General features: G+C 47.0%; 1 protein-coding gene across 4 annotated transcripts; it reads right to left on the bottom strand.

Annotated features, from left to right (window-relative positions):
- Positions 1 to 74: 74 nt before the first annotated feature.
- LOC121905344 (histone-lysine N-methyltransferase ASH1L-like) lies at positions 75 to 14,950 on the bottom strand. 4 transcript variants are annotated; one of them, XM_042423537.1, is made up of 14 exons: positions 14,473 to 14,950; positions 10,723 to 11,618; positions 5,705 to 9,824; positions 3,489 to 3,840; positions 3,134 to 3,307; positions 2,948 to 3,042; positions 2,792 to 2,865; positions 2,605 to 2,650; positions 2,453 to 2,493; positions 2,283 to 2,353; positions 1,978 to 2,153; positions 1,356 to 1,447; positions 1,105 to 1,247; positions 75 to 1,024 (listed from the first exon to the last, which is right to left on the bottom strand). In XM_042423537.1, exons 2-13 carry the CDS (start codon positions 11,404 to 11,406, stop codon positions 1,119 to 1,121), a joined length of 6,054 nt encoding a protein of 2,017 aa, XP_042279471.1. In that variant the 5' UTR covers positions 11,407 to 11,618; positions 14,473 to 14,950; the 3' UTR covers positions 75 to 1,024; positions 1,105 to 1,118. The 4 variants fall into 4 exon arrangements, with proteins under 4 accessions (XP_042279471.1, XP_042279472.1, XP_042279473.1 ...); XM_042423538.1 differs by lacking the exons at positions 75 to 1,024; positions 1,105 to 1,247 and having other exon boundaries at positions 1,363 to 1,447; positions 1,965 to 2,153; XM_042423539.1 differs by lacking the exons at positions 75 to 1,024; positions 1,105 to 1,247 and having other exon boundaries at positions 1,367 to 1,447; positions 1,969 to 2,153.
- Positions 14,951 to 15,016: the final 66 nt, after the last annotated feature.

Below are 15,016 nucleotides of genomic sequence, written 5' to 3'. Positions count from 1 at the left end.
CGAGACATTCTGATTGTCAATGCTCTGGAGCAAAGAGTGAAACATTCTCAAAGGCAGTCTGAAGTAAACAAAAACACTTTTTTACCCTTCCCGCCCGCCCTTCCCCAGGAAGCAATACTGAAAATAGTTAACAATAAACATTCCTATCATGAATATATTTCGTCCATTTCTTTAGCAGACAAGCTGTTTTTTTTTTGTGTTTTTTTTCAAAAATAACTTCTTTCTTAAAACCTCATTAGAAATTCTCTTGCAGCGATGCCAACATTCCTATCACTAAGCCCACCCCCTCCCCTGTCTATTCACTGGTACATAGCAGACACTGTCTTGGTAAAGTGAAGAAAACCCTAACACTGTCTCAACAGCTTTTAAACTGGCTCACTTCTCCTCATGTCATTTCCCAAAGGTGCAATGTGACTTTGAAAGCTTAACGAGTAAATGAGGGTTCAATTTTGACCTACTTAGGGCCCAGGCTACATTTTTGTTCCCCCTGGGCAGCGTGTGAGCTCCTCGTCTCTTGGAAACTTCAGAGCCAAAATTCTGAATACCATATATGTCTGCTTTCAGTCTCAGAGCAATGTCTGTCTTTCCCAAGTTTGCTTAAGGTGCTGAAGTAAGAGCAATCAAAGTGTATGTGTGTGTGTTTATAGTGTGTCCACTCAGCATACATACAGTCTTTAGTGTGCTTGTTCATCCAGCACTAGTGCAAATTCATTTCAGCTGGTCTGTTTCTTTCATCCGGGACAGTTTATCTGTTTCTCTCATCCCTTGCCGTTTGGACAAAAGATGTGTTGCCATGGTTTCATCCTTGGTGTGATGCCCTTCAGAGCGCTAGGTTCAACACACTCATCTGTCAGTGTGTGAGATGTCTTTCTTGCATTATCGGCCGCTATAACTGTCCAACTCTTCTTCTTCCTTTCTGGCTTGTTCTCTGTGGCGCTGCTACTGTTAATAGCCATGTTGTGACATCAGTTCCTGTCCATCTGTCCTGTAGTGGGCCTGGTCCTTTTTCTCGGAGTGGTCCCACCTACGCAGAGGCACGGTCAACAAAACAGCGCATATACTTCTGAGTCTCTCTCCTGTTTCTGTATCTTATGCTCTACTTACCTCTCTCCGTTAGCTTATGAATGCTGCAGGGTCAAAAGTAAATCATTCAGTCGTTTCCTCCTCTGTTCTCTGCTGCAAACCTCTTCTTCCCCTCGCTTTTCTTCTTCTCCCTCCTCCTCTTGTCTGTTTTGGGTTTCGGTGGGCTGTGGTGAATGAGAATGCACAACTAATTACTAAAACAGATCTTTATACTTGTGGAAATTTGAGAGAAAAGATATTTTCCGTAGGTAGAGCTGCGTTTGTTCACTCACACAGGGGCTGGCAGTGAGCAAGCTGGAGGTGTCCTGACTCTGCTGGCGGGGATCACTGCTGATAACCGTCACCTCCACCCCCACTTGTTGATCTGTAGGTCAGAGGTCACACAATATACTGAATATGTTAGTGAAGGCAGTGCAGGAGGGAAGGGATCAAAATAGCACATCATTTCTTTTACAGATGTATCTGTAATTATGCGAGTGTCCTTATTTCCCTTTGATTCCTATCTGTAATCAGTCAGGGAGTCTTTGATGGAAACTGTGTGGTTTCACTGTTAATGGGGAAAGCTGGTGCCTGCTGGGTTCTTGGACACCAGCGGCAGATGACAGAAATAGGGAAACATTTCTGCAGGCTGAAATTCTGTGGTTGGAAAACCACTTAGTTTGTACTGCTGAGTATGATATGGAGAGACAAGCCAAATATGAGGACGGCAGGCTGTAAGCGGAGCACACACACGCACACATACATGCACACAAAATAAAAAGACACAAACACAGGACACCAAAAGAAGTCTATACAGATGTACAGTAAAAATGAAAACGTGTTCAACCACATACACGTATGCATACACAAACACCTACAGAAACAAAAACTAACACACACACTTGCTTCATGGACCTGACTTGATGTGGCTGTCGTCCCCATTGGCTCCATCACAGGACAGACGTTGTGAGTCCCTCTCTTCTACCTCTGCGTCCCTCTCTCTCTCCCTCTCTATCCTCACTCGGATCTGTCTGTCTCTCACAAGCTCCCAGTTCCTCACGAGGAATACGTGGTGTTTCACCACAAAGCTCCTGGCCCAGCACAGAGGGAGAAACATTCAGCACATCATTTAGCTGTCAACGCTAACATTAGTTTAGTAACAGCGTATTAAAGAGTTCATCTTGAAATGTGAATCACTGTTGTCTGTTTTCGTTCCGTACCTCTCACTGCTGGTCAAAGGCTCCATGTCGAGGTGAGGAAAGAGGCTGGTAATGTCACTAGAGCTCTCTTCCTGTACAACGAAGAGAAAATGCATGTAAGTTTTGGAGTTACAACTGTCAAGGTTGCATTCTTTGCCCAAATTCAACAGCTTGTAGTGACAGGAACTCACCGCTGTCTGGTGAGAGGATACAGTCCTCTCCTTTACCCGGCCTGAGTGAAATTAAAAAGCAGAGAGAGAAATAGAGTAAGATACTGTATGAGAGTATTCCTCTGACCCTTCAACTAAACCTGAAGACGACACATCCAATACTAGAAACTCACAGTAACGCCGCTTCCTCTTCAGGGGGACAGCTGGCTGCCTTTCAAGCTGTAACAAAACAACATGATAATTGCACCTTTCTAGATTAATGAAAGTTCACAAATCTCCTTTCAACACTATTTTTACTTCAAAGATGCCTCAGCTTGACCTTTTAATTTCCTGCTGCTGTGTTGTGGAGCTCTACAGTACCTGGTTGTGTCGCCAGAGCCACATAACATCATAGGGCAACTGGAAATGAATTCGCTTCAGCCTCAGGTACTTCCCTGTAGGACACAAAGGGAGTTTAAATAAACTACCACAGCTGCAACAAACTACAGCGGAGTTTGCATATTCTTCTCTACTCACCAACATGGATAGGAGCAGGTAAAAGGCTAAACTCATGCTCCCCTGGGGTGTAGTCCATACTCCCTTTGCATAACTGCTGAGCTTGAGAGGGCGGACTAGAAAAGGGACAGAGCATTAAATAAACAAATGGATAAATGATAACAAAAGACTGTTATAATAGTTTGTTTATTTATTCAGTCAACTCACTCTGTAGTTTTATAATCATCAGAATAAAGACCAGCCCTCAGAAACTTCTTCCTGGGAGGACCATCTGCTCTCTCCTCTCTTTGGACGGTTACTGGTTGGGACGGAGCCTGGTCGACATCTGATTGGCTAAAACATTCAGTGGGGGTGTCACACTCCGGTTTATCCTCGGCGACACTAAAAGGAAAGAGATAAGAGAGAGATAGAATGATAGAGAGGAAAAAGAGAAAGAAAGAAAAGGCACTGGTTTAGCACACAGTGCTGAAAACGATGGGTTAATATAGCAGTAGTGAGTGGCTGTATTGTATTTTCAAGTCAACCAGCTCAGGTGCTATGTAATGGAGTTGTGAGCGTTTACCTCTGATGACAGGGAGAGTCACCATGTTTTCTCTTTCGTCCTCTCTTCCTCTTGGCTTGCAGCTCTGACTCTGTCACCTGCTGCACTGTGTCGTTTCCTCCTCGATCTCTCTCCGGGCCCCTTTCTTCTCTTCTCCCTCCCACTTCTCTCCCATCTCTGCTGTGGCTGTATCCTGGCAAGAGGTCGGGTGATGACATGGGGGGAGCTGCAGAGGAGTGTGTGGGGGAAGATAAAGTGGAGGGCAGTGGGTGCTTCCTGGGCCGTCCTGGCCTTCTTTTGTTTTTCACCTCCACGCTGTCTGGTGTTGGCACACTTTTCTGCTGCCCCCGGCTTCTTGAGTCACCTTGTAAACCTGCAGTCGTTGAAACAGAAAGAGGGAGACAGGAGGGGAGGGTGGGGTGTAAGTGGCAGAGAGGAAATGAGACAGATGTGCATCAGTGATTGAGCCAGCAGGAGGTGTGAGGTGAGGCCACTCTAGGCTGAGTCATGCGGATGGACCACAGATTAGGTGAGTCACAACATTTCCTCTGACCAGATCACTTCTGGGAAATGCATTAAGAAGTGATTTATGTACACACACACAGCAAAAAACCACAAGAATGGTCACAAACCCAGTGCTGCATGCATACTTTTTACAGTGCATAATGTGCACACTCTTGTACACAAATTGTTTTTGCACATTCCTTTAATGTGGAACGTAATCTCAAAAGGGTGAACAGACAGGGCAAGAGGGAGGGAGAGAGGGAAAAGTGTGTGTGTGTGTGTGTGTGTGTGTGTGTGTGTGTCTGTGTGTGCCCATGCTAGTGTGCTGTACTTCAAAACACATGTGTGTTTAATTAGATGATGAACTGATGTCAAATGTATTCCATCTCTTTCAAAAAAACAACATTTTCTCCTCACAAGCTTTTTTGCCCCCATTCTGACCTCTATGCTTCTCCTTCATCAATCACTTCTGAGGTCATCTATCTTTTTGTTCCATTTTCCACAGTCCCTAACAAGACTGACCACTCTTTCCTTATTGGATTTTTCCAAGTCAAATAGGCCCTGTTGGCCAGCAGTGAGGGATAGGCCAGGCTTTAAATAGCCAATGTGGCGGTTAACTAATGACTGTGTTCACTGGGTAGCCCTGGGCTGCAACTGTGTGCGGTTCGCTACAGACCGGGAAGATTTCAAAGATTTTCTGGCAGATTCCCATCAAGATGCTGCTCTCCTGCTATAACACTTTTTAAAAATTCCAACAGAGTGGTTGCTGAGTGGCTGCGTGTAAAGCACGTCCCCTGCTCAGCAGAAGGAGTCAGAAATTGGCTATAAAAAGAACGGAGTCTGATTTCCTCTCAAACACTCTCCAGGCTTTGATGTGTGGCTCAACAACACCTGAGAAAAAGCAATGCTGTCACTATATTGGGCAAACTATTGCTGCAACGATCTCATTTCCACATTGTGCAAATATAAAAATCTGTCATATTGCGAAAGTGAAAAGAGGCTCTTGGTATAAAACCTTGTCAGTCAGCTAGCTGTTATGATTTGGTTGATATTGTTGTATTCAATGATAAGCATAGTTGATTTTGGATTTTCAATATTATCTAGATTACTGTCAATATTTTAATATATTCATACTTTCTCTCAGTGAAACAATATAACAGAATACAATTATGCATTATTCACACAAGTCAAGAAACAATGTTAACAATGGAGCTTTTGTTACATTTATCAGCACAGACAGTTTCCAGCCAGAGAAATACTAACATTGCAGTACGTCCATTGCATCTACAGCTGACATAACCTCATTAGAGCTGCAACAATTACTTGATTAAACAAGACAGAAAATGAACCAGCCTCTATATTCATAATCAAATAGTTGTTATTTTTTAAGCAAAAATGCTAAAAAATTGTTAGTTTTGTCTACTAATTTGAGGCTTTTCTCTTAAATGATATTAAACTGAATATCTTTGGAATTCGGACTGTTGATCAGACAATTTGTCATTGTGAGGTCTAAGAGATTATAACAGGCTTTTTTTTTTTTTTTTTTTTTTTTTACAATATTCTGACATTTTATAGTCATAATGATTAATCAATGAGTAATCGACGGATTAGTCTATGATGAAATAATCGTTAGTCACAGCTCTAAATCTCATACTGAACCAAACAGAAGCAAAGACATGTCTGTGATCTGTTCATTCATGCATCTATTGATTAAATCATTTACACATACTCACCTGCTTCTCTCCTCTCTGTCCAAGCTGGCTCGTCTCTCCTCCATGACCGGTCTCCACTTCCTTGATTCCTACTGGCCAATCCACTCCTCAGACCGCGCCCCCCTGTTGCCATGGCAGCTGATGTGAACAGGTTGGTATGTGTCGGGGATGGGGACGTCCTGTACAGATGTGACTGTTGAACGTCCTCCCCATCATCGTCCTCTCCGTCTGATTCAATAATTCGGCCTGTGTGTCGCTCCCCGTTGAAGGATCTCCAGCTGGAGTTTCCAAATCCTGTACCTCCAAGGCCCCCGAGTTTAGTCCAACTCTGGCCCAGGCCACCCCAGCCTCCTCCAAATGAAGACAGGTGAGAGGAACCCAGGCCCAGTGAGGTGAGAGATGTATGTTTGAACCTCTCGGTTGAAGATGAAGATGATGAGGCAGCAGCAGAGGAGAAGGAATCATTTCCGTTCTCACATAACCAAGGCGACATCATACTCCCCATTCCTCTTGTCCCTTTCCTTACTCCTTCTCCTTGCCCTAAAATGAATCTTGACCTTGGCTTTGAACTGGACAGCCCTTCTCTCTCCATACCGTCTTCCTCCTCATCCTCATGCAACTCCTCCTCGTCATCCATGTCTCGCTCACATTGCCTGTGACGATGTTTGTGTTTGTGTTTGTGTTCGCTCCTGCCACAGCCACAGGAGAGGCTGGATGTGAACCCTGAGCTGAGGTGTGGGCCTCCTCCACCGCCTCCTCCCATATCTCCTTCGACCTCTCCTCCTAAAGCTCCCTCCCTCAGCAACCTGCTCCTGCGTCTGTGGAATCTAGCAGGGTTGAGGAGGAAGTGGGCATGGTGGGGCTGATGTGGGGCGTACTGGTGAGGAGATGGAAGCGGGTAGGAGCTGGGTAGGTGGTGGTAAAGTGTTGTGGCTGGGGGATAGCTGCTGTAAAAGCCCATATTTTCAATGGTCTCCTGGAACTTTGAAGGGCAACCGCACTGCCTACGGTCCGGCTTTCTGTTACAATGCACTGGCTGGCAGGGGTAGAAAGGCTGGGGGGAGAAGGAGGGATTAGCAGAGTAAGATGAAGGGTGAGGCGAGTAAAAGCCATTCAGATTGATCCTGAAGATGTTGGAGCGGAGAGAATGAGAGGAAGAGTGATGGCGCCTTCCCCCAGCAGCGTTTCCACTCCCATCAAATCCCTGTCCCAATCCTGTCCTTGCCCAACTTCTCCTTCCGATATGGACCTCGCTGAATTGAGCGATCAGATCTTCTAGTTCAGACAGAAACTCTGGATCCTGCATGTGCAGCTGCTGGTGCTTCTTCTTGTGTTTATTTTTCTGTCTCTTCAGTGCATTGTGCCCAAGGCAAGAATAATAGTCCGAATGAGTGCACTTGTTGTGTCCTGGACAGGGGCACGGGCACAAGCAAGTACAGGAAGAGGAGCAGTCGTAATCCCTCCGCCTGTGCCTGTGTCTATCTCTGTGCTGCTCCAGAGTAGTCGAGTTGGTGATGGGGTTTGTGTGTCTAGGGATGTGAGAGAGGGGTGAGGAGACAGAGGAGGAACGGTCCACAAAAGAGGAGTGTTTTTGACCCCCTAGAATCACTGACCCTTGACCCAACCTGAGCATGCCTCGAGCTCCCCTCATCTCCCCTCGCTCAGAGACGCTGTTGTTATCCGTTCCAATGCCGCTGTCACTAGGCAACGTCTCTTCGCTGTGCGATTCGCTCCTGGGGGAGGGGGTGGCCTCTTTTAGGTGGCCAGGAGAGCCAGGTGTGTGATGCAGTGGAGGGGTGGGACAGGACAGCTTACATGAAGACTGGTGAAAGGGGAAGTGATGCCTTCCCTGGCATGGACAACTCTTCTTCACAAAGGGAGAGAGGGATGAGGAGGAGGGAGGACGGGGGGAGGTACAGGAGGATGATGGGGAAGGGAGGGAGAAAGGGTGAGGAAAAAGTAGGGATGTAGGTTCTGTGACGCTTCCCTCACTGTAAGGGCTCTGGGCCCCACTGGAGTGGGTGAGAGATGGGGAGGGAAAGGGGTGAGAGGGAGGAGGCTGGGATTGGTTAGATGAGAAGAGAGATGTTTCAGAGGGATTGGTAAACAGAGACGACTGAGTGTAGTTCTGGGAGTTGGAATTTAGGTTAGCTGTTTGAGCTTTAGGCTTGCGTCCTCGCCTCTTGCCCATGTAGATGGTCCCTCTCTTGCTAACATTGATCTGAGGGCCCAGCTTACCCCCAAAGGAGGACAGGGCTGAGAGCGTGTGTACTGTTGTAGTCTCTATCGATTTACACATTCTTAAAGAGGTCTCGCCATCTGCTGCCTCGCTTCTCCTTGCCTCCTTCCCTACATACCCAGACAGCATTACTTTGTGAAGTCTCCTCTTCTTTCTTTTCTTCATCTCATTTATCAGCCTCCTGATCTTTAGCTGCCTGTTTCCCTTTTCAGGAGGATGAAAATCTGTACTCCTGAGGGTATCATCAGTTTGATTCAGTGCATCTCCACTCTGGTCCTCAGGGAGGGGTCGTTTGGGAGGACGGCCACGCTTCTTCGGGCTGGATTTAGACTGTGCAGCACTCTGCAGTATTGGACTTGGCTCCAGCACAGGGGCTTTCTGAACTCCGTCACACCCCAAAGGCGGCACCTCAGTTGGGATGGCGTTTGGTGACAGTCTAGGGGGAGGTTCATCTAAGATAGAGGTGTGGGATTTAGGGCGGCCCCTTTTTCGGGAAGGGGTTACAGGGCATCTGGAAGCAGGGGGGCTAGGATCTGATGTGGGGTGACTCTGCTTTGGGGATGAAGGTTTGGTTGCAGAAGAGAGAGGGGAGGAGCTGCTGGTTAAGGAGCTAGAGGGAGCTGGGTGTGACTCATCAGTCTGCTGAATAGCAGTCTTGGCAGGAAGGGACGTCTTGGGGTTCTGGGGAAAACTTAGTAAAGGATTATGCTGAGAATCTGAGGGGGCTTCCTGATTCTCCGCCCTCTGAGCTCGGTGCACCAGCTTGGTCCAGCTGGGCCGCCTGGCTTTACGTTTCTTGAGCGGTCTGCTGTCCTGCTCTTGGGGGGAGGAAGGGGGAGAAACGGGGGCACGGGCAGGAGGAGTGGGCAGAGAGGGAGGAGCAGAAGAAGAGGGGTGGTTTGGAGGCACAGTTGAATGTCTTGAGACATCTTGTTCTTTTGATTTACTGGTGTCACCTGTTGTTGTTGCTGGCTCAGCTTGTTTAACTGGTTTGCAACTGTCGTCCGCCCTGTCCTTCTCATCTGGTCTTCCTGGGTTCACTACTTTAGAGGTTTTATCTAATTTACCACAGTCAACTGTTTCACCACATTTTGCATTATTATCTTCTGTTCTTTGTCCGTCTGGGGTAAGCTTATCACTCTTTTTCTCAGCCTTTCCTCTTTCAGTCTTGAGTTCATCCCTCCATGTATCATCAGTCCTATGTCTTTCATCCTTTTCTTTACCGTGCCTCGATTTACCATCTTTCCCTTTCTCTTTTTTCTTCTTTTTGCCTTCCTCCTTTCTGCTTTCACTCTTTGCTCTTTCAGCCTCCAACCTATCTCGCTTTGATTTTTTCTCTTTCCGTTTCTCTTTCTTCACTTTCCTCTCTTTCTCTCTCTTTTTCTCTTGTGAGGGCTGTAGGGAGGGATCCTGATCTTGGGATTGGGCCGAAGAGGGATCCACAGTGGGGGAGGATTGTGGTTTAGGGGTGACCGAGGGAGAGCAAGGAGAGTCTGGTCTACTCTTATAGGAGCTGGTGGAGACTGGAGGTCTTGTAGACGAGTCCATGGGAGAAACAGAGGAGGAACTGCTGTGTTTTCCAACTTTGATTTTCGAAGAAGGGGTATTGCCAAGGCTGTCAGCAGAGCCTTTTCCATTCGATAGCCCCTTCTGTTTCTTTGTCTGCACCAAACCATTATGTTTCTTGGAGGTTTTTCCTTCATTCCTGGTTTCCGTCGCAGAGAGCGTTTGGATGGATGGGGTGGAAGAGGTTGTTGAAGCTGTCTGGTCTGTTGTGGGCGAGCAGGGTTTGAGTCCAGCAGGTACTGGCTGGCCATTGACGCTAGGAAGCTTCTCTTTCTTCACTCTCTCAGATGAGCCATTTGAATTCGCCTCTGTCTTATCTGCCAGTTTGATAGGAACCTGGGGAATGCAAACACGCAATCTCAGTCATAGACAGCAATGGCTGCGACATCCATTAGTTTGCTGATGACAACAGTGAAGGACAATGGAGAAGACACAATAACCAAAATGTTTTTGTTTTTGTCTGCCCATTAAAAGAGAGACTGAGGACAAAATGACTCAATCAGGCAGAGAAAGGAGGGCACACTGAGTAGAAGGAGATAGTGAGGTGATGGAAACAGGAATGGGGTTGACACAGAAAAGAGAAATACAAAGGCAGAGAAGCAGAGAGGAAGGGAGTGGGACAGGGACAGAGGGGGAGTGAAAGATAAATGAGAGCAGGTAGAGAAAAGAGGGGATGTAAAAATAGAAGAGAGGGACAGATATAGAGAGCCAGGCAGAGACAGAAAGAGAGAGAGAGAAAGCTGTGCTATTGGTAGCTATAAATTGCCACTAATACAGATGAGAAGGCTTGACATTTCGTACTTGTCCTGTAATTTTGGTATGCTGCAGCTTGAGTGGCGTTTGTGCAGCTAAAGCAATAAGCTTCCCTTTGGGTGATTGTCATAAGGACTGATGGACCAATGTCTGTAATAGCTCCAAGTGGTTGCTGTGCTGTTATCCTATTTATAGGTCTGTTTATTCAAATGCGCTGCTTAGGTTTCAGTATTGAGACAATTGTTCATTTGACCTTATTACAACTGAGCACAAAGCGGGGCAATTCTGCACCACATAAACATGTCTGGTGGTTAACTCCAAAAAGCAAAACAGAGCTACATAACATTTGTGCCTTTAATACCTTCAGTCACTGTATCCCTCTGGGTTTTTTCCCACTTTAAGCTAACTTCAACTAATAATAGGTTTAACATTGACAGATGACAAGACTGTGTGCGTGTGAGGTAAATTGCCCTTAACTTACCTGTTTGGCAGACTTGGTCCCTTGGCTGGCTATGGCAGGGACTGAGGCTGGGGTAGGAGCTGTAGTATATGTCGATGATAAAGACAGTGGCTGCGATGACGAAGATGATGATGACGATGATAATGATGATGATGCAACTGGTGGTGAAGCAGCAGATGCAGTTTGTTTGGATGTGGTCTGGACAGCATCCAAGCCTGAGCGATTCTCCCTGGTTGCCTCGTCTGGAGTAGAACTGGTTTTACTCTGTTGGCCCGCTCCTCCCTCTCCATCCCCCTTCAGCAGTCCCCCCCTGGCCTGTCTCTGATAGGTCCTGATGGTGGGCTTGCAGACATAGCTCTCCAAAATCTTGGGCGGCTTCTTGGTGCGTTTGGCCTGGAGTCCAATCCGGAGTCGTACATTCCCCTCAGGGCAGCTAGTCTCTCTGCCAGATATCTGAAGCTGTTGCTGCCCTGCGCTTCCACAGCGCCCCTCAATGAGCAACTCCAGTACTGCCCCCTTGTCTCCTTCTCTCTTTTTCCCAGCTCCTCTTCTCTCCTCCTCTTTCTTCCCTACATCTCCATTCTCCCCCTCACCTCTCCTCCTTTTCTCCGCCACTTGGTCCTGGTCAGCATCTTCAGGTGCAGGGGAGGGGTCCAGAGTGGAGTTCGTGGTTGGAGGGGTACCCCCCTTCACTCTCTGGTCCATCAGAGAAGTCAGGGGGGAGAAACAGGGTGCTGTGGGGTTCCCAGTATAACACGTTTAAATGCCTCCGGTGGGGCTGGTGAGGTCAAGTGCTGAGAGCAGCCTGCAGGTGTAGGTCAGGAGATTTGAAAAAAGATCCTTTAACAGTCTGTAACAGTACAGTTAGGCTCCTTCATCCAGCGGAGGAAGGTCTCTCTTGTACTTTTAGGCTTGAGCTGAGAAGGAGTAAGTTTGAGACAGAGAGAGAGAGAGAGGGAAGGAACAGACAGACAGACAAAGACAGAAAGATAGAGAGGCCAGTGATTAGTCATTTCAGTGAGCTCAGATGCTGAGTAGCAGCAGCACAGGAATTGAGGGGAAAGTCCCCTTCCCGCAGGCAGCTGTAGAGAGGTGCTAAAGTCTGTGTCCACAGAGATGATCTCATCATACAGAAAACCCAGGAGACCAATCAACGCTGCCAATTCCCAGAATTTCTGCATTAACTGGAAGAGAGACCTACTCACTCACATTCTTAAAAAACAGCCTCAGCTAGTTCTCTCTGACAGTCGGTAAATAACGGCACCTCTGAAAGACAGCACACACTCACTTAAACCGCCACACTTTTACTTATGTTCTAATCCTGACTGTGCCCCCCTCTCTTCAAATCAATATATCAATCAATCAGCTCCTCACTTATTCAAACACTTGATCCAGTCTCCTCCCCTCCTCTCCCCACCGTCTTTGCTCCTTCTGTTCTCAGCTACTCCCACAAGCACTTCTCCTCCCACCCTTCCCTCTGCTCTGCTGTACTTTCTTTTCTCTCCGAAACTCCCCTTTTCATGTTTGGCTGTAAGCTTTTGCATGCATTCTCTATTGGTCCCATCCTGTCTCTCTCTCTCTCTCTCTCTTTCTCTCTCTGTGTAGACCACACAGTAAAATGGTCAACTCATGCACTGTATCCATGTTAATCAGAACCATATTTCCTCCTCCACTTCGTTCTTTTCCTCCTCTCCAACCTAAATCCCTCCATTCACGATCCGACCGTTCCCCTCCTCCCCTTTCAGTAGTGGTAACACAAATCCGTAGGAAAGGGTAAAACTTATTTTTGGAAAGGAGTGCAAATTCCTCCTCCTCCCATTGCTTCCTCTAAGTCAAGTAAGCTTTTCATTGACCCCATTGTAAATGGACTTTTAATGTGACATTACAGCAAGTAACACACCCTAAAATAACATTCTCCTCACCAGAAAAACTTTCACTCTTACTCGTACCGCGTTCAGCCCAATTTTTAACCTACCACGGCAAAGGGAAGCAGCATCTTCTGTCATGCTTCCTTCATTATACTCTCTCTCTCATTAAGGGAGACAGACACTCATCCATTTTCTAATAAAACACACCCTGCCAAGCATTCTTTTTCAGCTCTCTCCCAAGAGCCTCTTATGAAATAGCTTAACTGTCTCTCAACACACTGAACTGCCCCCTTAAACTTACAAGAGCATCTCAGATAATGTTTTCATTTAAGAGCTCAGTGGGCTATCTCTCCTGCCTCTTGGTCCCTCCACACCCAAACCCTTTTCCTTGAATCATACTGAGCTCAAATCAACATCTGTTCCAGTAACTGCTGTTATGTAACAGTTTTGGAAAGCATTTCCAAGGCCAAACCTCCTCACAATAAAATAAAATGAGCGTAGAAATGGACAGTGGTCCTCTTGAATAACTGCAGCCACCTCTATCATCACCATTACTACAAGCCTGACCCGTATGAAGAAGAGCAAACTGAAGAGGATACAGGCCCGAGGAGAAGCTCGAGCCATGTGGGTTTCACTCCTGTTGTGCAAAGAGACTATAAGAAGAGACTAAGAGTGGCAGGTTTTCAAACTTAAAAGGGCAAACCCATTCAACATCAGTCAAAGTGCATACTAATCGCCTTTTATACTCTCCATAGCTATACCTCTCAAACATAACTCAAAATTATTCTAACATTAGACCAGAAGCTATTTCCAGTGACAGGATGATGGGTGGACCTGACACTGTAGTCAGTGTGGTTCCTCGGCAGCGCTGAGGCGACGATTAAATCATGATAATGGCCCACCATATTTCCAGCCATCATCACCATCCCATGACGGTGTTATCATCAATAACTACAACACCATTATCATCTGCCTGACAACAGCATGAGCCGAGCAAACCCAGCTGGAAATTAGGCTGCTGTGATGGCATCACAAAATATTGAACCATGAAAGCCTCACAGTCAGTGCAGCAGCCTCACTCCACATATACAGGGAAGTTTCTCACGTGAGTCTCCCTCCTCCTCCTCCTCCTCCTCCTCCTCCTCCTCCTCCTTCTCCTCCTCCTCCTCTTCTCTCTCTCTCTCTCTCACACACACACATACATACACACACAAACACACATACTTTCCCCTAGTTAGTGTATCAGAAGTGTGTTGGTCGTACATTGTGTACCCAGGTCGCAGCTGCGTAGGCTGACTGATGTTGCTACTGTAGATACAGTATGGGCAGTGGGGGTGTTACCGCACTGGAGCAACCTATCACTGGTTTACTGGGACGTCAACAGGAGCTTCCTTCTCCATAATGACTTTGCGCACCTCGGAAAATCACTATCCGCCTGATGCTGTCGCACTTACAAATGATACACACATGCACGTGTTGTTGTTGTCGTCACTCCTATCTCCATAACGAAATATATCCCACATTTACGCCTCCTAAAACACACCCAGCTGCAAATTAAAACTCAATATGGAAGTGGGGGCTACGCAGCATCAAAAAATGTGCTCGCTGGGTAGTGTTTGTGATGTGGATTAGTGCCGTGCCACCTTTTTTTTCTCCTCTCTCTTCTATCTGTCCTCTGCCAGCCCTTCTGCTGGTGTCAGCAACATTGAAATAAGAAATATCACCATGCACGGAGAACAGAGGGGGGAAACACACTCAGCAACAAGGGATAAAATTAGCGCAAAGCGGATGCACAAAATTCTCACTACCCTACAGTGCTCTGGGCTCGCTGATGATGACAGGCCTGCACACATTAATACAGACTGCCATGACAAGCTGTAATAAGGCTACGTAGGCTACTTACCCGAGAGCGCGTCCCGGAGCCAACTGCGTTTAGGCAGGAGGTTAAGGTGTTGCTGTCCTGCTCTCCCCTTCGCACCAGCAGCAATCCGGAGCTTTTGGTGCATTAGATGTTGCTTTGATTACATAACTACGGCCGGCGGAGGTTAAAACACCCCCTAAAACCGAGTTTCGGTCTCATCGGAGCGCAGAGCCTACTGTGCAACAACATTGGCGCGGGTGTTTTCATAATCATACAGTCGACAGATCTCCGTAGGCGCGTCTCCGCAGCTAGGTGGCGGACTGGTTACACTGGATCTTATTTTTTTATTTTTTTTTTTTGCCCACTTCTCTCGGGGAAAGTTACATCGCTCCCGCCAGTAATAATGGCTGAGATTGTGCTGCTCTCGTATGCATACAAGCTGTTAACGTGTCATGACGACGGGCTGAAGGCTGCAGCATTGTGTGCGTGTTTGTGCGCGTGTGTTTGTGCGTGTGTGTGTGTGCGTGTGTGTGTGTGTGTGTGTGTGTGTGTGTGTGTGTGTGTGTGTGTGTGTGAGTGTGTGTGT

This window comes from Thunnus maccoyii, chromosome 10 (genome assembly GCF_910596095.1).
Source record: "Thunnus maccoyii chromosome 10, fThuMac1.1, whole genome shotgun sequence".
Lineage (NCBI taxonomy): Eukaryota > Metazoa > Chordata > Actinopteri > Scombriformes > Scombridae > Thunnus > Thunnus maccoyii.
This window is presented reverse-complemented; position numbering and strand designations above follow the sequence as displayed.